This window comes from Mesoplodon bidens (assembly GCF_964165515.1).
Source record: "Mesoplodon bidens genome assembly, chromosome: 12".
Lineage (NCBI taxonomy): Eukaryota > Metazoa > Chordata > Mammalia > Artiodactyla > Ziphiidae > Mesoplodon > Mesoplodon bidens.
In genome coordinates, this window is record NC_138168.1 from 36,669,827 (window position 1) to 36,696,850 (window position 27,024).

The 27,024-nt window shown below is 35.5% G+C and overlaps 1 protein-coding gene across 1 annotated transcript in view; it reads right to left on the reverse strand.

Moving 5' to 3' along the window:
- ASCC3 (activating signal cointegrator 1 complex subunit 3) overlaps positions 1-27,024 on the reverse strand; it is a 325,470-nt gene that overhangs the window by 148,071 nt on the left and 150,375 nt on the right. Inside the window, exon 14 of the mRNA XM_081251559.1 lies at positions 14,619-14,753. Coding sequence (XP_081107685.1) covers positions 14,619-14,753 — 135 coding nt within the window. The remainder of the gene's footprint in view (positions 1-14,618; positions 14,754-27,024) is intronic.

The following is a 27,024-nucleotide window of genomic DNA, read 5'->3' on the forward strand; positions in this document are numbered from 1 at the left end:
AGCAGAAAACAGAATACAATAGAGAAATCTCTCTTAAGAATATTAATCCAAATAGTAAAGAGTTTTAGAAAACAGAATTCACCAGTGCATTAAAACAATATACCACAACTAAGTAAATTAAACCCCAGAATGCAAGGGCACTATACCTATAAATATATTAACATATTTATTAATAAGTCAAAGGAGAAAAAACGTATGATCATCTCCAGGCACTGAAGTCTCACAAAAGATCACATTCAATCTTGATGAGCAGAGGTGACAAAACATCGATTTCAAATCACACTGAATCATAAAACATTAGGTGTATATCAATTTAAGTTAGGAACAAGGCAAAGATGTTTACAATCAGCTTACCAATGTCCTAGACAATGGAATTAGACATGAGAAAATAATAAAAAGTAGAAATACTGGAACAGAAGAGGTCAAAGCAATTATTAGTTGCAGATGAAATAAACATTTATTTAGAAAACTGAGGATTAATTAAAAACTACTAACGAAAATAATGATTGATTCAGAAAGGTGACAGTCCCCCAAATCAATATTTTTAAAAAGTCTTTCTGTATATAAACAATAACTTGTTAGAAAATAAAAGGGAAGAAAATAGCACATTTATAAAAGCCGTCAAAAACGAAAAAACAAGAAATAGGTAGCACCTACATGAAGAAAGCATTATTATACTGCTGAAGGACATTCAAGAAATGAAATGATACGCTTTGCTTTTGAGATGGGAAAACTTGATTTGGTGAAAATACCAATTCTCAGTAACTTAATCTGTAAATCAATGCACTAACTCAACTAAAAGATAAACGTTATTTCTTGGAAGTGATACTGAAGTTCATCCTTAAAAGTAAACCTGTATATCCAGGAAAAATTCTAAAATTGAAGAATAATCAGGATGCTTATCCCAATCACATATTAAAAATATTAAAAAAACAAATAAGTATTGTAAAGCAATTATACTCCAATAAAGATGTTAAAAAAACAAACAAATAAGTAAAATAGTTTGATACCAGAGAAGAGACAATAAGATCAAGGAAATAGAAAACAAAGTTCAGAAACTGACTCAGGCAAATGTGAGAATTTGGTATGTTATATTAAACTTTAAAAACAACAGAATAAACAGGAAGTATTCAGAAATGCATTTGCTGGGGGAGATCATCAAGAAGATGTGACCACCAGTTTGACCCACAAGCTGGGCCCAAGCAATCAGAGGCTCCTCATCCCTTCTCCTGTCCTTGGAATGTGCACTCTGCTTGCCTTCACTTAGAGGCTGCCCAAGGACACAGCCCTTAGACAGAAATGAGGTGTTGTCTGTGCACATGACTAAACCCCGTTAAGGCCTCTATATAAACTTTTAAGATTGTGGCAGGTGGGTGCGGAGATCCACTTGTATATAAGTTCCCTCAATTATTAAACCTGCCACCCACCAATCTGGAGTGGCCTGCCTCTTTCTTAAGTCTTTCCTTGTCCTCTGTGTTTTGGGGCCAGTTTCACATTACACCCAGAAAGGTCCTGAGGAGACTGCAAATCAACACCATTACTATATGCAATAAGTTCTAGACGGATCAAAGATTTAATAATGAAAATTAAAAACTTAAAAAGGGCTGGAGGAAGGCTTCCCTGGTGGTGCAGTGGTTGAGAGTCGCCTGCCGACGCAGGGGACACGGGTTTGTGCCCTGGTCCGGGAAGATCCCACATACCGCACAGCGGCTGGGCCAGTGGGCCACGGCCGCTGAGCCTGTGCATCCGGAGCCTGTGCTCCGCAACGGGAGAGGCCACAACAGTGAGAGGCCTGCATACCGCAAAAAAAAAAAAAAAAAAAAAAAAGGGCTGGAGGAAATCATGATGAGTGAGTGCGATCTTTATAAGCAAGACAAAGCCCAAATACTGTAAATAAACTGAAAAAAATCTCATTATGGTAAAAATATTCATAAATTAAAAAAAATAAAAATCAAAGATTAAGTAGGAAAAATGTTTGTAATACATATAACAGTACATGCAATTTATAGAAAAAGAAATTCAAATGGCAAGTATGAAAAATGCTCAGCTTCACTCATAGAGAAATGCCAGTCAAAATAATAACGAAGTACCATTTTTTGCCTATTAATCTGTCATAATCTCAAAAACTCTAATGCTGTTCAGTGCTGGCAAAGTTAGGTGGGAGGAAGTTACTGTTCCAGGAAATATAAGTTGGAACAATCTCTTCAGTGGGCAATTCAGGACCACTCATTCACCAAAATTTTAAATGCATGTACCGTGTTGATAAATAAATTCCACTGCCAGGAAGTTTCCCAGTGGACATCACTGCAACTGCCAAGAGTGTGAGCAAGAATGTTTACTGCAGCACTGTTTACAATACAACATAATTAGAAACAACGAAAGTATCCATCGAGACAGACTGGGTAAATGAATTAAGATAATGTCCACACTGGGGCACACTATGCCGTTGTTAAAAGAATGAATCAGATCTTTCAGTGTTGATCTGGAAAGATTTCCACGATGTATTACTAAGTGAAAAAAGTATGAGACATAAAAGTGTGACTAACACGATCTAATTTTTTCATACTGAAACTCACATGCAGACACACACAATGGCAGTTTGTACAAAACCTTCCCTTGAAAGAAACATAAATGGAAGAAGGTTTTTAATAGGAGTTTTATTTGGAGAAATCAATGGAGAAAGATGGTTAAGACCATGAGTTATGAAGCTAAACTTATTACAAGATGCCTGCTGCTTCCTCAAGTATCAGAACAGGTGTTGTTTTCCACCTGTTTTTTCAGGGTGAACTATACCTGGAGTCCGGGCTTTGTTAGTCTCTGCAGGACTGGAGGGGTATAATTCACCCTGTTCACATTGTCTGAACAGAGCATTGGATTCTCCGAGAAAGCCATTTGAGATCCAATACTATATACTCACTGGATAAAGTATCTCTATACATAGAAATTCAGCACAAAAGAACACCAGCTGTGAAAGGTAAAGGGAGTCAGGTGTGTAGTAGAATTGTGTAAACTTGTTTTCCTCAGTCTTTATATTTCCACTTGTCACAAGTGAACTTCCCATACAGGGCTTTATTGTCAGTAAAATTAGAATAGAATGGACAACTGCTAAGAATCCATTAGCACACAGAGGCTACTAAATTTTTTCCCCTAGTGAAAGCATGCCCCAAGCTTCCTTCTATGACTTTACATATCTTTTTCCTACCTATGACACAGAAAATCAGTATGAGTACTTTTTAAAATGAATAAGGTTAAAATGTAACCACTTCCCAAAGTTGACTTCCAAACTAACACAAATACATACATGATTAAAGAACGAAGACTGACAGCAAGTAACTGAAGATATTAAAAGAAAACAAATTAGTTTTTTTCCTCCATAAGATAAAAAAATATACAGAACTAACACAAGACCTTCAGCTCAGTTACAAACCCTGCATGAAAGAACAATAAGAAATGGCATAAATAATTCAGTGACCTTTGTAAGCCTTCTGAGGTAATTTATCTTGATAAGGTATGCTTTAATGTGGATTATTTTAAATCCATTAGGAAGAAATAACTTAACAGTCATTATAAAAACTAAAATTTAACCAGAAGGAGGCAAATGGTTTCTCCCAAATGATACCATTATTTTTTCACAATTACTAGTGAGTATGCCTTATCAATATCGGAAAAAATATTATAGAGTCCTCATCTTTGGTATGTGCAATTTTTATCATTCAATAAAGTTATAAAGTTCATCAGTGGACCTGCTTACATTGTTAGGAGCATAAACCAATACCTGGCTTATCTTTTGACAAGGGAGTTTAGAGATCTAAGGAGTATCATCTTTCCCCATCCTTTCTCTTTTTCTCTTTCAAAGCTCTTATTCCACTTTAAACCCTTATCACCGAGACATCTGAAATCGCTCCTCTGGCGTCCACACCAAGAGAGCCAAGAATGGCAATGCTCTGTGTTCCATGAGTCTTTCAGAAGGAAACACATCATACCTCCCACCCTGTTCTCAGGATAAGGCCTATTAGCCATCTGTTCACACGATCAACAAAATCTAGCTATGATCAGAACTTCTGAGGATCATGTTAAAATTTTAGGGTCTTAGTTCCAGATACTCTGATTCTGACAGCTGCCATGGAAACAGGTAATGGGGAACCAATGCCCTATTATACTATTGCTCCCATAATACTTGGTATTTCTTCGCTCTTGAGTCGGTTCCCTACTTCCTCTACTATTTCTTCACCTTAGGTATGAAATTCTTCACGCTATTCTCTGGAACTGCCACTCAGTAATAAGGAAACTATATCAACCTCATCTCCCACCCTGCCTTAACTGAAACTTGACTCTTTTCCATGGACTCTTGTTTTCCATGCATATCTTTCAAGTGGTGGGGGATGATCTCTCTCTTCCCTCTCACCATTTCCAGGTCAGCCTGTACTAACTTTTTACAAAAACCTCTGTTCCTTTAAGGGTCAGTATATCTGCTATGTCACCTGTTACCCTACCTTATCCAATGAAGACTCCATACATATGACTCCTACTCTTCCTGTCTATCCCATTTCCTATCATGATCCTCGGTGACAGTATTTTCCATGTGGACATCTAAAACCCTCGCTCTTCAATTCCTTGACACCCTCATTTCCACTGACATCTCCTCTGTCCCATCTTAGCCATCCCAACGATTGTATTCTAGGCCTGTCATCAACCCACAACTGTACTACTTCCAAAACCAAAATCGCTAGTACAAACACCTCAATTTCTGACCAAAGATTCCTATATGTCAAGCATGCCCAACTAATTTTTTCTAAGCTCTTTATCATTAATGATACTTCCAGATCACAATTCCTCTACTTTCTTAATATTCATCAGCAGCACGCCCTCTCCATCCCTGCCCCAGTCTTTATTCTGGTTCTTCCTCCAGTGCAGATAACACAGTCCAAGATGTTAATCACATTCCTGACAATTTCTTAAACTCATCTGCCCTTTTGCCATATAAGACTGGTAGAATGTCAAACTCAGATGACCCAAGGTAGCTAATGCTTAAGAAAAATTACATACAAGGGCAACTAGAGACCAGTCTAAATCCATGATCACAATCTCAACAAGCCCTTAACGTTGGAAAGCAATTCTGTGATGTCTTTATGGTCAGTTTGTTGTCACATGTCTCACAAAGTCTACATTACGCATTGACTGGCTCTCCACAAACTTCTCACCACCTTGTTATCCTTGACTCTTAGACAATGACCTTAACAACTACTTCACAAGGAAAATACAATACGTCACAGGAAGCTCCCTTATCTTCCTGCCATACACCTAAAACCTATTTGCATCAGAACCCATCTCTCTAACTTTCTCTTCTGTTTTTTTAAATTTTATTATTTATTTATTTATTTTTTTTACATCTTTATTGGAGTATAATTGCTTTACAATGGTGTGTTAGTTTCTGCTTTATAACAAAGTGAATCAGTTATACATCTACATATGTACCCATATCTCTTCCCTCTTGCGTCTCCCTCCCACCCACCCTCCCTCCCTCTCCCACCCTCCCTCTCCCACCCCTCTAGGTGGTCACAAAGCACCTAGCTGATCTCCCTGTGCTATGCGGCTGCTTCCCACTAGCTATCTATTTTACATTTGGTAGTGTATACATGTCCATGCCACTCTCTCACTTTGTCACAGCTTACCCTTCCCCCTCCCCATATCCTCAAGTCCATTCTCTAGTAGGTCTGTGTCTTTATTCCTGTCTTACTCCTAGATTCTTCATGACATTTTTTTTCTTAAATTCCATATATAGTGTTAGCATACGGTATTTGTCTTTCTGTAGTGCCCTAACTCCTATTTAAGGAAAATCTCTACTTCTTCTTTGGATCCCATGCCTCTTGAAAATTCTCAGGACTCTTATAGGTTATCTGTGGTCTCTTTCCTTTCCTACATGAATAATCAATCAATTTCAATCCTTTTTCACTCTCTCTTGAATAGTTTCCACAGAATATAAGCATATCATTTCCACCTTGAAAAGAAAAATAGTATGTCTACCTTTCTGAGTACTATTTCATATTTTCTAGATACTATCCATTTTCCTTCTGTATATAAATTAAGTTCTCAAAATTGATGTTTACACTTTAATCTACATTCATCAGCCAGCTTAATCTAGTTTTTGCTCTTCACTCTGGGAGTGAAAAGGCCCTGAATAAGGTCACCAATATCCTCCACGTGGCTATGTACAGTGTATTTTGCAGCCCTCACATTACTTGACCACTCACTGCAGCAATCAGTATAGATGATCTCTTTCCTCTCTTTGAAATGCTCTTTTCCTTGGCCTCTATGACATTTACTCCAGGGTATACTCCAGTGTTTGGAGGCTCCTCTGCTGGCTCATTCTCCTCTAATCATTAAATATCAGAATTCCTCAAGACTTGGTCGTAGGCTCTTTTACCACTCATATCCACTTCTATGGTTTTCCCACTCCAAAACAGACTGAGCTTCTGATACATTAGACTTACATATCCATCCAGATGCTTACTCTACATCTCTAAGTATCCCAGGCACCTCATCTCAGCACATCCAAATGGAATTCATGATCTGTACCCTTCCCTCCAAAGTAATCCTTCTCTACTACTTTTTCCTCATAAATGACCCAACTAACCATTCAACAATATTAAGCCAGACATCTTTTAGAAGCCAGAAAACTTCCAGATCTCTCTTCCTCAACCCTTCATACCCCATTAACTACCAAGTCAATCAATTCTATTTCCTAAATATGCCCCAATGAATCCACATCTCTAACTGGTATTCCCATTCTCTCCTGCCCTGCCTGTGTGTAGTGATCTTTCTTAAAAGCACAACCCTGTTAGGAAAATTACTTGTTTTGTGTGCTCAAATTGTCATTTTATTTTTATATTATTAGTTGAGGGGAATACAGTTAATGACATGCCACTCCCTTCCTCAAACTTCTCTAATCATAACCCATTTCTTTTAAGATAAAATACCTGATCTGTAACATGATAAACAGGGCCCTCACAATCTGGTCCTTGCCTACAATATTAGACTCATGCTATAAACATGGCATCTACCACTCCCCATCATTCTCTACGTTTCTTAGTCACTCTGATTTTATCCACATCCTTCAATGTGCTATTGCTTTTCTGGTGTCAGAGACTTTTCCTAGAACATTCTTCTGCTGTCCTTTGCTTTGTGTACATATCTCACCTTAAATGTCACTGTGCTAGCTAAGCGTCCTCCCAATTTTACTTTCTTTTAGCACTTAATGCCTCTTTATTATTTAATACAATGTAATTAAAATCAATTATTTAATTAGTTGTTAGCCTTTCTGTTCAGCCAGAACATAAGTTCCATAAAAATAAATGGGCAGCTACTTTTTTTCTTCCAAAATATATTCCCATTCCCAATTAACGCAAAGAATGTTAATCAGCATGCAAGTCCCACCTCCTTCAATGAGGCCTTCTTGTATTGCATGAGCCAGAAGGTAAAATCTGTACTTCCCAGATCTCTTGTAGTCAGGGTATTGGATACAAAAATCCATTCTGCTAATTAAATGCACTCATGCAAGATCTAGGCAATGGAAGTGAAGAGGAAACCATTTTCTGCTGTTTTCTTTTGCTGGCAAGCAAAATCTTGGAGAAATGAGGCTTAAAAGTTATAATGGATGTATTATATATTTAAAATTTGGTTTTCCAGCATGTTCATGAACGATGAAAGGTACCCAGTAGCAGGTGTAGCTTCTACACGCTGGGCCACCACCATGGTTTGGCTGCTGGTTCTTAAACTCAACAGTTCCAGTGGTAGTTGCCTGACTTCTACAACTCCGATCTTTATAAACATTCTAGGAATTACCTAACTTCTTTGCACAAAATTATTTTCTATTTAAAATATAAGTACAATGGTTTGTTTCCTTTAATGAATCCTGATTGATACAACACAACTTTCTCAATCCACTTTAAACAGGTTGACAGCAGAGTTTATCTATCTTGATACCTATTGATCCACCATAGTGACTGCTAGGTAGCTTACATTCAGTAAATATTCACTGAGTGACTACCATTAAAAACAGTTTGAGGTTTATGTGTATATAGTCAATTCACAATGACACAGACTAGCCTAATTCCCATAACCAATTTCCATATGTCATTCTAGCTGTGTGAATTATGTACTTTAACTGGGGAGAAAGAAGTACCGTGTCCCCTGTTCCATGTTATAATCCTTGAAAGATGGTCTTGATATCCCATATGAGCTACCCTGGTATTAAATACAACCCAATTATACAGACACAAATCAGCATTCTAGAGAGAGCACCCTAATCAGTAGAAGAGAACTCTCATCTAAAATTGTATTCTTCATACCCATTTGGCCATTTTAAAATAAATGCTGAAATAAAAAATTAAAAAGAAAATCACTGTGAAATGTGATTTTGCTCTTTAGATTTTATCAATACAAATCTCTGTACCAATAGGGTTTAGAAATCTTTACTTATATAATCTATATGTGTTTTTTTTTTTTGCGGTACGCGGGCCTCTCACTGTTGTGGCCTCTCCTGTTGCGGAGCACAGGCTCCGGACGCACAGGCTCAGCGGCCATGGCTCACGGGCCCAGCTGCTCCGCGGCATGTGGGATCTTCTCGGACAGGGGCACGAACCCGTGTCCCCTGCATCGGCAGGCGGACTCTCAACCACTGCGCCACCAGGGAAGCCCAATCTATATGTTTTTAAAATGGTTTTCCTACTAAAATATTTTCAAATGAGAGGGCAATAATATTCTAATATACATACTTTTCCAAAACAGCAAGGTTCTTTAACAAGATGTATAAACTTGTTTTAAGAAATTTATTGTATGTTTCTAAAATACATCTTAAAGCACAGGAACAAAAATTGCTGCAATCAAGGCTACTTAAATAAAGATAAAATTCCAATGCTACTTTCTATGTTTCTTAAAAAGGGTCTCACTAAAGAAGCTCCTTGACATGGGTCATGGTAATAATTTTTTAAAATCACACCTAAAGCACAAGCAACAAAATAAAAAATAAACAAGCGGGACTACATCAAACTAAAAAGCTTTCACCCAGCAAAAGAAATTGACAAAGTAAAAAGACAACCTATAGAATGGGAAAGAGTATTTGCAAACCATATATCTGATAAGGGGTTAATAACCAAAGTATATAAAGAACTCATTAAACTCAATAGCAAATAACAAAATAATCTAATTAAAAATGGGCAAAGGGCCTAAAGAGACATTTTTCCAAAGAAGATGGCCATGGCCAACAGGCACATAAAAAGAAGCTCAACAGCACTAGTCAGTCTTTGGGGAAATGCAAATAAAAGCACAATGACATATCATCTCACACTCGTCAGAATGTCAGAATGGCTATCATCAAAAAGAGAAGAGATAACAAATGCCAGTGAAGATGTGGAGAAAAGGGAACTCTTGTGAACTCACTGTTGGTGGGAACGTAAATTGGTGCAGTCACTATGAAAAACAGTATGGAGGTTCATCAAAAAATTAAAAATAGAACTACCATATGATCCAGCAATTCCACTTCTGGGAAGATATCCAAAGGAAACAAAAACAGTTGGAAAGATATCTAAAACCCCATGTTCATAGCAGCATTATATACAGTAGCCAAGACATGGAAACGATCTAAGTATCCAGCAATGAATGAATGAATAACAAATTTGTGATACAAACACACACACACAGACACAGACACACACATACACACACAGTGGATTATTATTTCGCCATCCATAAAAAAATGAGGAAATCCTACCATTTGCTACAATACACATGGGCCTTCAAGGTTTGCCTGGGTTCAAAATCTTTATTCTAAAGAGCCTATTTCCCTTTGAAAATGAAAAAATCCAATTAACCACTCAAATCTATTTTTTATTAATTTTCTTTCATTTTACTTAAAAAATTAATATACTTATAACATTCTTTCTATGTGGTTACAAACAGACAGTAGAATTAATACATTAGCCTCCTAAAGGAAAGGAGGTTGATATGCCTGAGGAAAGAATAAACTCTGAGACAACAGTTTACACTTATTTAAAGTAAAAAAACAAGAGAAAGGGGACTCTTAGGTACTTGCTACTCTCTTTAGCTAACAGATATCATCTATTCCAGGAAGAGGAAATTCTAATTTTATTTGGTTATACTGACACTGGAAAGCTGCTAAACCAGAAATAATTAAAGCTATCAATATTATCAGATTACTTACATCAAAGCCAAATTCCTATAATTTAGGCAAAGGCTAAAGCTAACCTATGAAAGCAGGCGATGGTTGGTAGATCTAGATAATAATAAAAAGTCATAAAATGATACTTTAAGGTAGCTTGAGGGTACATATTATTACTCGATTTTTCCTAGTGTTCTGATTTGTTTAACAGATATTCCTAATCACTACATTCATGAGGCTTGCTGCATGACAGACTGTATCTATCTATAAGGAAAACTTTTAATATCACTAATATATGTAAAAAATCGAACATCAGTGCCTATTAATCAGAGAAATACCGTACAGGGTGGGTGGGAATATCCATTCTAGTTCTAGAATATTTAAAGCCTGTTAAAAGTTTTGTCCCTAAAGGAAAGAATTTATTTGACTGAGATGGAGAATGAAACAGAATCTGAAGATTCTAATTGGAATAATTCATTCAACTTAAAATTAAAATTATGATTAAAAACAACGGGGACTTCCCTGGTGGTCCGGTGGTAAAGAATCCGCCTTCCAATGCAGGGAACGCGGGTTCGATTCCTGATTGGGGAACTAATATCCCACATGCCACAGGGCAACTAAGCCTACACGCCATAACTACTGAGCTCGTGCGTCTCAACTAGAGCCCACGTGCCGCAAACTACAAAGCCCATGCGCTCTGGAACACAGGCGCCACAACTACAGAGCCCACCTGCCCTGGAGCCTGCCTGCCACAACTAGAGAGAAGCCCGCATGCCACAATGAAAGATCCCGCATGCCTCAACAAAGATCTTGCGTGGCGCAACTAAGACCCGATGCAGCCAAAAACAAAATAAATAAATAATAAATAAATCTTAAAAAACAAACAAATAATGGTTTAATAATGAAAATGTCTGTATCTCTAATGATATATTTCTATGTATAAATGCAAGCTGCTACTGTTCCCTAAGGTATGTTCTATCTTACAGAAAACAGTGGTTTCTTAAGAGAGTTTCTTTGTGGGAGAAGGCAAAAAGTAATATGCAAAGTAAGCTTCTAGAAGGAGATTTCCAGAATATGATATGCAATGTTTTATCATTCTTCAGCTAGTTTCCAAAATAATTTCATATATCATTTCATTTGTTTCTCATAGTAAACTACTAGAATAGGTATTATTTACCCCATTATTACTCCATTTGATAGAAGAAAAAGTATCTTTAAGAAATGTTTAGGTGCTTAAGGCCACAGGGCTTCTAGAGGTGAAGTCACAGCCAGAGCTTTTTGCTAATGTGTCCTCTTACTTTGGGCCTCTTTTGTAATTCCTCAGACACTCCCTTCCCCTGGGAGAACTGCAAGCTCCATCTCTGTAGCTTAATCTACCCTTGGGGTATTTCACTTTCTTTTCCCTATTTTCCTGTTTCAGTGGACAATTTGGAAATATAATTGCTTGTTCAGCTGGGAGTAAATTTGATATCAAAGATAGGAATGGTATGAGGGGTCGTGAAGTATAACCGTTACTTACTGGAAAGAAATGACTGATCTTCAGCTGTGGCTAAGGCACAGACACAGCCTCATTATGTACGCACACTGCCCTCCCCCACCCCCGCCCCCCACACACAGAGAAAAAGAATCCTTAATGGAGTTTTATTTATTATTTATACAAATAAAGTTACAGTGTGTTGAATAAAACTGTGAAGAAATGCTTTTAAAAACCATACTTGCTGAGTCAGGAATTGAGATGGTTACTTTAAACACTTAGGGATAAAGGATCACTGTGGCAGGGAAGGGATTTAGTTTTATTTCCATTAACAGGAGTCAGGAGGCTAAATTTCTATGTACTACCATAGCAAACTTACCTTCTAATTTTATTTTAATGTTCTGAGTACTTAATTTCCTATTTTTCAAAAACATCAGAAGAAATATCACCTGCCATCATCGTAATAGCATCCTTAGAATTGCTAGTAAGTTAATACCATTCAAGTTTAAAAGGCACTTCAAGAAATAGGAACAAACATTCAACTTTAGATTTAGAAGAATAATCTAAAATTCTGGAGCTTCGAGAAAACATCCAGAAAGATTACCTTATCTTTTGTTATAAATAATTTTCACTGTGCAGGGGCCAACTGTTTTGAATCTCTCTTTCGGAGAAACGAGGGATATAGCTGAGCTGAAGAAATGTTCTTCCATTTTTTTAAAGGAAAAAAAAAGACTCAAAGCTCTAAAGGCTTTAAAAGTCACAGGTTGGATATGTTCTGTTTGCTTTTGAACAAACAGGATGCACTGTAGTGAAAAGAGTAGACTTTGGAGTCAGTCTGGTTCAAATCATAGCTCCACTTATTACATGGGAGTCTCTGGGAAAATTATTCTCTTTTCTCAGTTTCCTTATCTGTAAAATGGGGATAAGAATCTTTAAAGGACAGAATAGTGGTAGAGAGCAAATGAGAAAACTAAAGTAAGAACATCTCTTAATAATGTCTGCCTCCAAGAAACAAAGGCAAAAAAAAATAATAATTTTGGGGTACTTACTATCAGCCAAATGCTATACTAAAGAGTATGATGGTGAATAGGACAGCATTCCTTGAAAACATGTACTTATTAATAATGTCTGTGGAATCCATTCTTGTTAAAAAAAAACAACAATAATAACAGGTGGGTCAGGATAAAAATCAAGTATAATGAAAATATCAAAAAAGAAAGGTACAATAAAATGACTAGGGACTTTCAAGTCTCCATGTTTTTTTCAGCATAGTGATCTGTCATTATACGTTTGGTGACATGATCTTAAATAAATATCATTTGAAAATGCCTCTACATAAATTATTTCTATATGCTTTAGAGTATTTCATGCTATATTTGAATTACTTATACACAAATGCCATATCAAGAGATAATAATAGTACAAACCTACATCATAGGTTGTTGTGAACACTGAATGAGTTATAGAAAGCAATGAAAACAATGCCTGGCCCAAGTAAACTCTGATAAATATTGAATATTATTATTATAACAACGAAACAATAAACCTGCATGATTTAGAATAGCAATAACTCTCAGAACTGAGAGGTATAAAATAACCAGAAATCCACAAGGTGGCTCTCAAGGCTTGGCTTTTAAACACAATAGAGCTGCTTTGTATTTCCAAAGAAATGAAACAAGACCTTTCATAATTCACCATTATGAATGCCGACCTGACTTTTCAAAGGCTCTCATAAATTCATAATAAATAACTGGAAGAATACAAAGCTGCATAATAGGTGGTATGTAATAGAAAACTTTATAAAGCAAAAAAAAGAAAAAAATGAATAAATTTTGTAGTTACACTGAAAGAGAATCTGACATTCAAAACAACCTGCATCAGATGATCATAGTCAGAATTTAAAATCTCAATATAAAATGGTGAAATTTAGAGCACAATCCTAATAACTAAATACATTTTACTAAAATGGTAAATGTGACGGTGCACAGCACAATGCCTGGCAACTGTTCAGCAAATATCAGTTGAACCTTAAGTTATGCATAGAAAATATTTTGAAGATACTATCATTTTATGTCTATAGTTTTTTTATTTAAAAATTATTTTTATAGCTTTAAATCAGGCAAAATTTTCTGCAAAGGGAGAGAGTACTTTAGGCTTTGTGAGCCATATAATCCCGGCAGCAAGTACTGAATTCTTCCCTTGTGTGTAAAGAAGCAGCCACAGAAGACAAAGGAAGGGCTCTGACTGTTTTCTAATAAAACTAATTACAAAAACAGGTTGCCACCTTTGGCCCTCGGGCTGTAGTTTGCCCACTCTTGATCTAAATCATTACTTGATACAATTAAATAAAACCTTTTATAAATATTAGAATACTATTGATATTCAAATTACCTAGAGATGTGCCTCTCAAGCTGTAACATGCATAAATCATTTGGGGATCAAGTAGAAATGCAGATTATGATGTGGTAAGTCTCAGGTGAGGCCTGAGGCTCTGCGTTTCTAATGAGGACCCAGACTTTTTAGGTCCTTTGAGCATACAGTGAGTGGCAAGGCAGCTGTTCTGAACCTTTTTGGTCTCAAACTTTCACTCTCAAAAAGAGCTTCTGTTTATGTAAGTTACATCTGTCATGTTAACCTTAGAAATTAAAAAAAAAATTATCTATTATATCTTTAAAAGAACCATAATCCATTAGATGTTAATGTATTTTATAAAATATAACTATTTTATGCTTTAACTATGGGACTAAACACTACAATTATAATCATATAGAAAAAAGTGATAATTGGACACAACATGCATTCGGATCCTTTGAAAGTCAAGAAAAAAGTCAAAATTATAACATGATAAATCTGTAAAATTAACTTATTGGAAACTAGAAACCATGGATCTTTCATATATAAAATATCTGGTATATCTGGCACATTATGTGTTTTAGTTCTTGTATTGTGCTGTCATTTGTTCCCTACCTGTTTTTCTGCATGTCCATATTCAGGTCCTTGAGGAGGTAAAAAGTAGGAAATTTGGCCATTATTCTTGGCTCTTTCTATTAGAGACATAGCCGTTCTTACAGTGGCATTTCGAGCATGCACAAACACCATCACCTAAAATAAAGGAAAGCAGTTTATTTAATACTCAAATTCATTAAAAGATGGCTTAATACTAGTCTGGAAATCACCCTATATAAATAACTATTAATTTTTCAAAATAAACCCCCAGTTTATGAATACTTCAACATTTGCTTATTTTAGAACAAAGTATATATAGGATAAAGGCAAGTTAAGTAAAATTCAATAACATAGCTTTATTTATTATTAGTCTATAATTGGCAGAAATCAGAATGAAATTAATGGATTATATAAAATGTGGAACTTAATTTGTGCATTTCTCTTCTGAAGACATGATTCATTAACACAATCATATCTTATGAGGACAGAGTATAAAAATATACTAGAGCCTTATTTCTCCACAGTCAATGAAATTGCCAGTATAAAGATGTTTAAAGAAACTGGAAACAATAAAGACCACTCTTCCTTGGACAAAATCATGTCTAAGAACAACCATTTAGAATAGAGTTTAGGGGACTACTGGAGATGAAAAAGCTTCTAGAGAGGTACTTGGAATTTTCCGTTCTGGCAGACCTTCCTGTGGAATTATTCACAAAGCGACTGTGGAAATCTGAATTAGGGGGAAGGTGAGGGATGCTTTGTCAAGAAGAAGTGGGAAAAAAGTCCTTCCAGGGACAGTAGTCAGGAAGAATGTGAAGGCAAATGAAGAGAATAAAATCAGGAAGTAACTAGCAGTCTGCATTTGCTGCCTGTCAGGGCCTGCCTTCTCTCCTCTGTGATGTTTCTTCTTTGGCTTCCACCTCCCTGTCCCCTCCCTCCATAGCTCAGCCCCAGCCTTCCCAAAGAGCCATGACTAATTCCTAATTCTTGCCTGTCTTCCCAGTGTCTCTCCATGTTCTTCTGTCAATTGTTTTCCCAGAAGCTGGAACTTTGGTGTTATTTGCAGGCTACACACTTAGAAGGACACGCAACATTGTTTTTAGTCAGGGAATTAATAGGTTCATGAGAGTTGACCTGAGTAAGAGAAGATCATTTTGAGGACAAACAAAAGTGAAAAAGGGAAGGAGGCCTGGGTTTTGACCAGAAAGGAGACAGAATGACAAAGATCTAGAGCACATGCTGTATAATTAACCCATAGTAATCTTAAAATTAGCCCATAGTAAACTTGTCAAAGGGAATGTTCCACATATAGGATCTGATAAAATTCATAGTAGAGTAAAACCTCAGATAACCATCATTCAAGAAACTGGAATACTTAACTAATATTCTTTTAGGGTGTATTCAAAGTAAAGGAGAGAAAATAATCTGGAGAAGACCAGAAGTGCCTCAATGAAAATCTCCCAAAGTGTTTAGAGAAAGTAAAACAAGCACTGCAAGTCATCTGGAGAAATTGAACATAAGTTAATCACAGGCTTCAAAGACATAAAGCTTGAGACTTCACATTTTATCAGAGCTCTAACTTATTTTCTGATACCAATGTGATTTGAAAAGAAATATGATCAAAAGAGTACTTCTAAAGAGTACGCTACTAAAATTTATTTCAGAAAGTTTCGTGGATACTTAGAAAATTTTTTGTTTTCCTTATTTTCAACCCCTGCCAAAAACCAAATCTGCTTTTCACAGGCTCTCTAGCTTTCTGGGGAATCATCTTTACCTCACAGGATGTCAAGAGACTGCCATTTAAGTTCACTGTGATATTTTCATAATCCCTGACATCAGCTATTTAATACTAAGTTAGATGGAAGATTCTATTAACCATAATGCCTTGCTGAAGCTCCACCAATTCAGAATCTGTCAAATTCTACCATCCTGTCTTTCTACAAGGTAGGAACATTTCAACTACGAGTTTCTTTTTAAAGGGGAAGGCAGATTATTTTCTTTTATATAAAAATAAATTTGATCATACACAAAACCTCATTTACCCCCAACATTAAATTTTAAGAAAAATCTTAATTAAAATGACATTACTTATTATTTTATTAATTTATTTATTCATTCAAACGTTTCTGAGCATGCAGTCACTACCAAGCCCTGAGAAAACTCCTATGAAAAAGAGAGACAAGGTCCCTGCCCTCATGGAGATGGGAATCTTGTATGATGGATTAAATAAGCACAAAATAATTTTTACTTAAAATGTATTTACTGGACATGTGTGTGTGTAAAATACTGTTAGAAGGAGAGATATGAAATGGATAAGACATGGTCCCTTCTTCTATACAATTTAAGGAGGGAGATAAAACTAGACATAATTTAGGGAGCTGATCCAAAAGACGGATGGAGTGCGGATAACACAGGAATGCTAAACATGGAGACAGCTGGTCTCCTTCACTCATCCATGTCACGACATTTACACATACCTCCTGCATGCCAAACAGTGGCCAAAGCACCAGGGATACCATGATGAATAGGTTCCAAGGCACCAAATTGGAACTCTACGGTTACGGCAGGAGAGAATCACTAGGAATCAGCCCTAGCTGGCTGTAGAAGCAGGATGCAGTCTGCATGGAAGAGGCTACATACACTAGTCTAGAGTATTTACCCTTGGTAATTTTAGTGTGTTAGCTTGAAGAAGTACGTTTTTGTTCAAAGTTTCTTACACTGAGGCCCAGGGACCACTTCATCAGAATTATTGCTGGGGCCTGTTGAAACAGATTTCTGAGTCCTCCCCTAAAACCAACTGAGTAAAAATATCTAGCAGTGGGGTCTAAACATTGAATTATTAACGACTATCGAAATCTCCACTGTACTACTGTACTGTGTGAAATTAGTTAATGGTTACCACCAACTTAGTTTTCTTCTTCTAAGTTAAAAGAAGTTCAAAGGAAACATAAATAAAACATATATAATACCACCATTACAAAGATTCCCTAATAACCCATCTTTATTTACCTATACATATGAAACATCAGGGATTATTAAGATATTTTATATAACCACTATAGCCCCAAGATCATTCTCCAGATAGGCTAGGGTTTTATAATACAACCAGATTTCTATTCTCCATAATTCAAATGGCACATTATGTAAATCCCATTAAAATAACAGATATGGAGAACATAAGGGAAAATAAAATATGACCCTAAATCTTAATTATTTAAGTCTGACTTGTCAACTTATCACTTTGCAAATTATTTTCTACTGCAGCCAAGAGAAATACTAGTTACAACTAAAGTAGCAATTTCTTTTTATTAAAGAATCCATCATGTCTTGTTCAGTAAAATAAACTCTTTTTCTTATTAAGAATTTTCTGTCTAGAGGCTCCAACAGAGGCCATTACAAGGTTTTGGGTCTCTATAAACATACTTGATTTTATGGTTTGTTAATTTGGTTAATTAATTTAAATAGACTCATATAAAAATTATAACTAACAGAGAGGACAGCCCTGTTTCATATGGCAGAAATAACTACTAATTAATCTTAGAAACGCTGTTGGTAACCAAACAGCAGTTAAATGGGCGTGTTTCTAAAATAAGATTAGAACAGTAGATTCAACTCAATAATGTTGGTAAATTTTGACTGTTTTGTAAAACTGTTTATATTTTTATTCGAGGTTTGTTAGGTTAATGCAATTAAAAATATTTTATATACTTATTTTTTGTTTAAAAAGTCATTTAGTTAAAAAATGTATGATGGAATCAGTCCTGGACTGGGAAAGAAAGTATGTGAATCTGAGTTCTGGTCCTGTTATTTGACTTATCAAAGAAAGTGTTCTTCAAATGAGATGCTGATTAAAATTAATGAAAAGTAAAAGTTCAGATAATGATCATTCAAAAAACCAAAATGCCAAAGTAACTGATATTGTTTCAGTGTATTCAAATGAGAGAAGGACATATTATTTTAAAAAGACCAAAAATTCTACGTTGAAATATTGTTAAATAGCAGTGTGATTTAGAACAAATTATTTAACCTCTTTGATCTTTATTTTCTCTAGTACATAGGTAGTTACTAGAGTCATAGGATTATGGTAAGGATTAAAGGATATCGTGTAAGTGAAACACTGCATTTAGTAAAACAACAGCTCTCAAATTTTAGAATGCATCAAAATCACCTGGCAGGCTTGTTAAAAACACAAACTGCTGCTCCTTCCCTCTACCCCCTTTCTAATTAAGTAGGTCTGAGGCAAGACAAGAATTTGCATTTCTAACAGGTTCAAAGGAGATGCTAAAACTCTTTGTACAGGAACTTGGAGACTTCCTCAGAGCTGGTAAGTATTAACACCATGATAAGGGTAATAAGCATTAAGAAAATTAACTTGACCTAAAAGACTAAGTGGTTAGATCAGTGAATGAATATTATAAATTGACACCTATATAAACATTTATTCCTCACTTATGCAAGTGTGTGTGCATATCTAACACCACAAAAAACAATTTAAAAGAACACTTATCCTTTAACAACCTTTGTAAGGGTATTGTGCCAGATGAACTAGGAATAAAACAATTAGTAGAAATATTTAAGCCTGATATTATTTTAGAACTGGAGGGAGGAGGCAAAAGATTGTGAAATCTTGAATCAAATTCCCTTCTCTAGAAATTTCCACTAAGAAGGAAGAATAAGAATCGAAATACCTGGAAAAAATACATGGCAGATAGATGTCCCACAGGAAATGCTGCTGAGAAATAATGTTTTATAATTTATGGTATTGTCTATTGCAAGTTAAAGAATGAGGCTTGAGGATGAGGAAGTTTATGTCATGGTGTTTATGTTTTCACTCTAACCAGCACAGCCATTTATTTGTTTTGTTCTCAATTCTTCCCAACTTTCTTAACCCAGGATCCTCAAGAGAATTAACCCCCGATGACCTAAACAAATAGTGATTCTAAAATGTGTCCCCAGACTAGCATCCTCTGGAAACCTGTTACAACTACAAATTAATAGCGTCACCCCACATCTGAGCCAAAAACTCTGAGGCTGGGACCCAGCAATCTGGTTTAATAAGCCATTAATAAGATGAATGTTAAAATTTGAGCACCTAGTGAAATGGCATCCATTGTATGTAAAAAACAAAAACAAAAACAAAACCCCCCAAACCTGTCCTCTGTGCATTTAAAATGGTTCTTTAAGTACTATCTTTGGGAGACTGAAGAAAAGAGCCAAATCATTTTCCATGTTCTATAGTCTGAATGAGGAGTGCCGCTGCCGGTATATTTCAGATTTATATACCACAAGGGCATGTAGGCAACAAAACAGTTTTTATTGCTGTGATTATATTACCCTATCTGTGATATTAAGTAAATTCAATTTTAAGAGGCTTCATTCTGATTGCTGTGAATCAGTTCTCATTTTAGGTCTGCCAATACTGACCAGCTAAAGACATTTAGGTCATCTGAAGATCTTTTCACACCAGTACCCAGTTTCCTCATTTATTTTTTCATTTGCGTAGTATTCCTTTACTTAGAAATACCACAATTTACTTAACCAGTCCTTGTTTAATGGACATTTATGTTGTTCCCAATCCTTTCTTACTTAAAGCAATGCTGTAATAAATAACTCTGTACACAAGTCATTTCACAATTTTGTGGATATTTTCATAGAAGTGAAATTGTTGGGTCAAAGTATATATGATCATTGAACTAGGTCCCTATTCTGAATATTGTCTGTTTTATTATTGGGCATTTTTTCTTATTAATTTGTAGGTGTTCTTACAATACAGAAGATAGTTCTGTCTTTTTCTATATTGCAAATATTTTGTTCTAGCCTATGCTTTATCTTTTGAATTTATTTATGATATCTTATTCAGTACAGAAATAGTTAATTTTTCTTTAAATCTGCCAGGATTTTTCTCTATGACTTCTGGGAAATTCATAGGCAAGAAAGTGAAAATAGTCATAAACATATGAAAAGGTGCTAAACTTCAGTAGCACTGTGTGGCTCTGGAAATCCAGTGGTGGGCACAAGCAGAGTTGGATTTTGCTCTTGTACACGCACAAACACACATATCTATCTGCAAAGATATCTACAAAGATATCCATAATATAGTGCCACATAAAAAAATATCAAGTTGAAGAACAATTTCCATAGTATTATTCTGAGTATATTATAAAGGGTGTGTGTGTGTGTTTAAAAATAGGGAGATAATGGATGGAAACCCACCAAAGTAATTACCTCACAAATGAAAATGGGATGGGGAGTATAAAAAGATAATGTGTTCTCTGTATATCTTATATTGCTTATCTTACCCATTGAAACAAGCCTTAAGAGTTTTATGAATATATAAATTATATTGAACAGGAGAAATGATCAGTGATGAGGTTATAATAGTATATTTATAATATACTATTGTACTACCATATTTGATGTGATTATTTTATTGCTAAGGGATTTATGGTGTCAAAGTAAAACTTTAAAGAACACATATTTAACAATGAACTTAGAAGGGTGGTAGTGGTACTTTTGATCGAAGAGACACATTTATCTTGTTTTAGTTCACCTGGAAATGCTTTAAGAAGAAAAAAGAGACATGGTCTAGCAGAAGAAAATAAATAGTACTTCCTGGAAAAGTATACAGAGGTCAAAGGCACAGAGAAGATAGCAAATCCATATGGATTTGGTGAATACTGGCTCTAGGCAGAAATGGACAAGTAGACAGAGGAGCAGTAATAGCTGGAAAGGCAAAATACAACCTCATTACAAAATGTATACTTACGAGAAAATTCACTCAAGACTCAGAAACAAATGATACCACTAAAAGCAATACTTGAAAAATTATTTTTATGTTAGACAAAGATTTTAAACTGAGCAGTTAAAGAGAATGCCATCATCATGAAAAAACATGAATTTTTGTAAAGGAATATACATTACATGTTGATAAAAAAAATTATGACTCAAGGAAGTGTAAAAGAAAAAGGTGGATAAAACATAGGAAAAACCTAAAGATGATTTTGGAATGTAAATTGATAGAACAATGGACAGGACAATTTTAAAAGGCTGGGGTTATTAAAAGAAAAAAGGTGGCCCTGTTTTTTATGAAGAGTGAAGATGAGTGAGAAAGCACTTAGGGAGGTCTCCCTGAGAAATAGTGTGATTGTTTGAGACAGATCTTATAAAAAGAACTCTGATTTAAACATTTTAAAATATAGCTTTGTAGCCAATAAACTACCTGAAACATTGGTACAAATTTATAAAAGTCACTTAAAAAAAGAAAAAAGAGAGAAAGAAAAGAAGAAACCCTTATACCTACATGGGGGGAGATGATGCTACTATTATGGTTAAATTAAAATCATAAAAATTTCCCTGACGATTCTAGGTACAAGTGATACTTTATTTTTTGAGCATCCAAAGAATTCACAGGCTCCTCTCTTAAGCATTTATCACTGACTATATTTTATTTTGAACTATTTTTGTGCTTGATTTAGCTCCTCTGTGAGTCTGTGATCATCCAACAATTACATGACAGGTATTGGGGATATAATGGTGGGCAAGGCCGGCATGTGTCCCTGTGCTTATGGAGCTTATATCTCGTTACTATGATGCATGATTGGAGTCTGGGAAATGGTGAACACAGAAGCTGCCATTCATTACATGAACAACTACAGGAAGAAGATGCAGGTTAAAAAAAAAGAAGAAGAAGAAGAAATAAAAGCATAGTCTAGAAATTAATTGGGGTCCTCTCTCAAAATTAGCAAATTCTTGATTTAAAGGTGATGACATTCCAGGTTTCTTCATTATTGGCCTTAGGGTGTCATCTTTCTAAATCCTTCCTGCTGTTCAAAGCCTCCATGCATTTGTATATTTCTAGGCCTTTAGCCATGTTTTATTTTACTTAGTTCTCCTGCCAACTTCATCTGGGGAAATTCTACAAACCTTTAAGGCCCAGTTCTAATGACTCTCCTCCAATCTCTCCAGGGAAAGCTATCACTCCCACAGCACTTTGTTCATACTTGTGCCTTGTGTAATCTTGAGATGTATATAGGTCTCTCTGCTGTTGTACACAATTACTAGGACTAATAATCAAAGATATGATTTACTAAGTGCTTACTATGTGCTAGGCCCAGTACTAGGTGCCAGGCATAGTTATTTAATTTACTATTAACAACACAATTAGGTAGGTAATTCTATTAGAATTTTACAGATGAGAAAACTGAAGCTCAGAGTTTTAATAACTTTTTACACATTCAAGAGCAGAACTGGGAATTATCCTCAGATTTGATAGTCCAAAGCCTATTTTCTTTCCACTAAGTTATATTCCCTCTTTGGGTGTTGCCTGAGGGCACGTTCACACCTTACTAATTTTGAGGTCTCCCTGTCATCCCCCATACCACTCTCCCTGCTATCACCAAATCAGTGGGCACTCATAAATGACTGCTGAAATTCCAATGTTAAAAATGGTCAACTTTCACAAAAAACACTTATTTTTAGCACATTTTTGAGCAGAGATATGAATTTAAAAGTTTATAAATAATAATAGGATATAGGCTGAGTTAATACTTTCACCGATACCTTTTATTAGAATATGGGGTATAAAGCTAACTTCCAATTATTCAACTAGATAATTAATTTTCCTGGATAGTTTTATTTAAATTTATTAGCAAATGTTCCACTGATAATTAATAACTAAAATAGTTACTATTAGTCTTTTGATACTGTTGTAAAGTTATGTGTATAGAGTTGACCACTGAACAACATGCGTTTGAAATGGGCAGGTCTACTTATTTGCAGATTTTTTTCAATAGTAAATCCTACAGAACTACACGACCCACTGTTGGTTGAATCCCATGCAGAATCGCTGATCTGGAGGAACCACGTGTATGAAGGGACCGCATATACTGAGGGCTGATGATAAGGTATAGGTGTATTTTTGACTGTATGGAGGGTTGGTGTGCCCCCAACACCCACGTTGTTCAAGGGTCAACTGTACATTTTAATGCCATTGAAAAGTTTAAAATTTGGATTTTTAAAAAGAAACAATTTATAAAATGAGCTAGTCTAAGAGCATCTTAAAAAAAATTCTCGACTTTGAAGTCAAAGACAGTTCCTAAATCAAAGCTACTTACATTTACAATGAATCAAATTATTCAGATCCGTTAACCCAAATAACGTCTTACTGATGGACATGAATAAAGAAAGCATTTTTATGTTTTATAATGGTAGAAAATTTAACACTACTATATTTGGATTACATCAATAAAACTACTATTACTAAATATAGGGCTAAAATGATAAATTTTAAACTTCTCTTAATAAAATTTAAACTTATTAATCACGAGTATAACAACTAGCATTTATTATCAGATATTCCTGCCAACGAACTGCATCACTAAAGCATAAGTTTTAGTTTAAAAAGACCTGGTGAAAGGCTTATCACATATACAAACTACATCAAATAGGGTTAATTTATCTTGTCTTAGCTGTCTCAGAAAAATGTATAATTCACTGACTAGTCTTCATGCATTAAATTATGCAAATAAACCAATGAAAGTAATCTGGAGGTAGAGAGAGAAGTGGTTCCACAGCTCCAAGCTGTGTAATTAGATCTACACTCAGCAGTTCAGAGCCACCTCTGGGCTCTCATGCTGAGAATATGCAGTTCTTCTCAAGAAACCTAAGCTTTTTAAGTGATAAACAGATTCAGGTTATCATTACTGAATTACATTTTAGGGCATTACCCTGAATGTGAAATATATTCTTCATCAATTTCTCTAAAGGAATCATTTTAATATTTATCAGCTTCTATATTTCAGTTGTATAGAGCTTTAACTGCTAAAGTTGGTTAAAAGAAATACACAATACTTTACATCTTCTAAACCCTAAAAGATACTCGTTATTAAAATGTATAATAATTAAAAAAAAACAAAGTTGGACGGCTTAGTGTCCGTATGTACCATTACAGCAAAAATATATAACATCAGAGCTAAGCCCACTGTAAAAAGTATTATCTTGCAACCAATTTGCATATATCAGGACATTGTACAATACACTTGAAGCATAAGATAGTTGTATTTCAGTATCGTCTCTAAAATATTAAGACCACAAAAAATAGAGAAAGAAAGTAGAGCTTTTAAAACATAATTTTAAAATATTAAGTATTTTGAATGCATCTTCCCTTTGCTATAAACTTTTTAACATAATTAAAAATGTTTTCTTAAGCATGAAGGGGCTGTGGAAAACTATACTTTCTGGCTCAACCCTAGTTTGTAGGGGTGGTACAGCATTTTCAGCTACAGGTCTGTCTTACCATATATGCAAATACATTACTTGGTACCTGATTTGAGCAACAGAGGAGTTACAGTCGCCTGTGACTACTGACACTACACATAAAAACTTCCAGGCTACTGCATCCAGCCAGTATGTACCATTAGTATTCCACCTGGTTTTCAAGGCCCAGAAGGGAAAAACTACTGGTTTGCTTAGTCCAATGTATACATGACAAAGTAGAAGATGAAATCCCACCTCTACTGAAAAGCTAAATTGATACTGCATACGGAAAAGATCAGTCCACTTGGTTATCACCACAAGTATCAGTCCACTTGGTATCACCATCACAAGAACAGAAACTATTCATCCTATGGAAATTATGAAAAGTTAATGCCACAGAACAGTGGTTTAAAAACTCATTTTGGCTGTGTAATTCTTTCACTAAACTCTTTTGCAGGAGTGCTCTCTCTCTCTCTCTCTCTCTCTCTCTCTCTCTCTCTCTATATATATATATATATATATATATATATATATTTAAAAAAAAAAAAGATTAAGCTGCCTGAGTGGTCCTGAGAGATCCAAATCTCGTATCTCACTTCTTCCTCCCAAACAGCACACCTCGTCCAACCTCACGCCAACAATGCCCGTGGCCCCTCGGAGCACGCTGGAGCAGTCTGAAAATAACAGCTGTGAGAGCAACTCTACTAGGGGAAAGGAACAGCTCAACATTGTATTTTCTTGAAAATTCTGAAAACCCCAAATCTCTTTCATTCTTCTGGATAATATTTTGGGGAAAGAAATAAGTGGAAATATTTATTTAAGAAATAAAACTACGGACTTCGCTGGTGGCGCAGTGGTTGAGAGTCCGCCTGCCGATGTAGGGGACACGGGTTCATGCCCTGGTCCGGGAGGATCCCACATGCCGCGGAGCGGCTGGGCCCGTGAGCCATGGCCGCTGAACCTGTGCATCCGGAGCCTGTGCTCCGCAACGGGAGAGGCCACAACAGTGAGAGGCCCGCGTACCGCAAAAAAAAAACAAAAAAACAAAAAAACATACTTTCACTGGTTTCTAAATACCATTCTCTTACTAGGTTTGCTTGCAGAAATGATTAATCAGAAATGATTCATTCCAATTCTGGGATGTGAGCATGTCAAAAGGATAAAGAAGGCAACTTGAAGGGGTTCCCGATTGCCAAATTTGGGCTAATATGGTCATCTTGTAATAATGTAATAATGGATTATAACCTTTTGAATACAATAAGAATTTGAGTTGACAGAGAAATAAATGAATAAATGGGAAGGGGGAAAGCTCTTTCTTACATACAATGGAATGAAAGGAGGGATGGGAGTTAGAAAATCATCAATAAATGCTAAAACGAGTGGGTGAAAGTTTATTGTGAAATCTGTACATTTACATTTAACGCATAATTATTTGATTAACCTTTGGTTCTCATCAGATTATAAGCAACACTAATGCAGAGTGTATCTTTCTGTTTTCTGTCTTCAGCACAATCTCTGGCACACACTGGCTACTCAATAAATACTTGCTGAATATTAACAGTATTGCCTTGGTTTAGTCTTAAACACCATCTATCTCCATCCTGTTCAATACCTAGAATTAAGGTTGATGAGTCAGATATAGTTCATACGCTACAAGAAAAGTGTAGCAGTGTCTATATTTGGCACTCTACCCACTGTAACTCTTACCTTAACATGGCAAATAGACTACAGAAAAAGATCCCAAATTATGAACCATTCTCAGTAATTTACAAGCTTCAAAAGTCTAGAATTCTCTTTCCATTTTAAATTTCAGCCTACATTATAAGTATTAAAAGATTATAAGCATTACTAATTATAAAATGTTCATATAGACACACATAAGCAAAACTTTTAAGAAACATTAAGCTGGCCTACTTGTAATGATTAGTTTAATAATGAAGGAATTTAATGAAGTTCTAAAAATCCAACCACTCTGAATTCATGCTTCATTGAAGATATTTTCAAATATGACTAAAATCTGACCCAAATTACACTGTTCTTAGTTAGTCCCCATTGTACAACTGTGGGTCAGCTTAATTCATTGGTAAACCTAGGTCAATCCGCTAAAGACTGATAAGACAGAATAAAGAATACTTTAATACACTGTAGCATCACACACAGAAAAATACTTTAC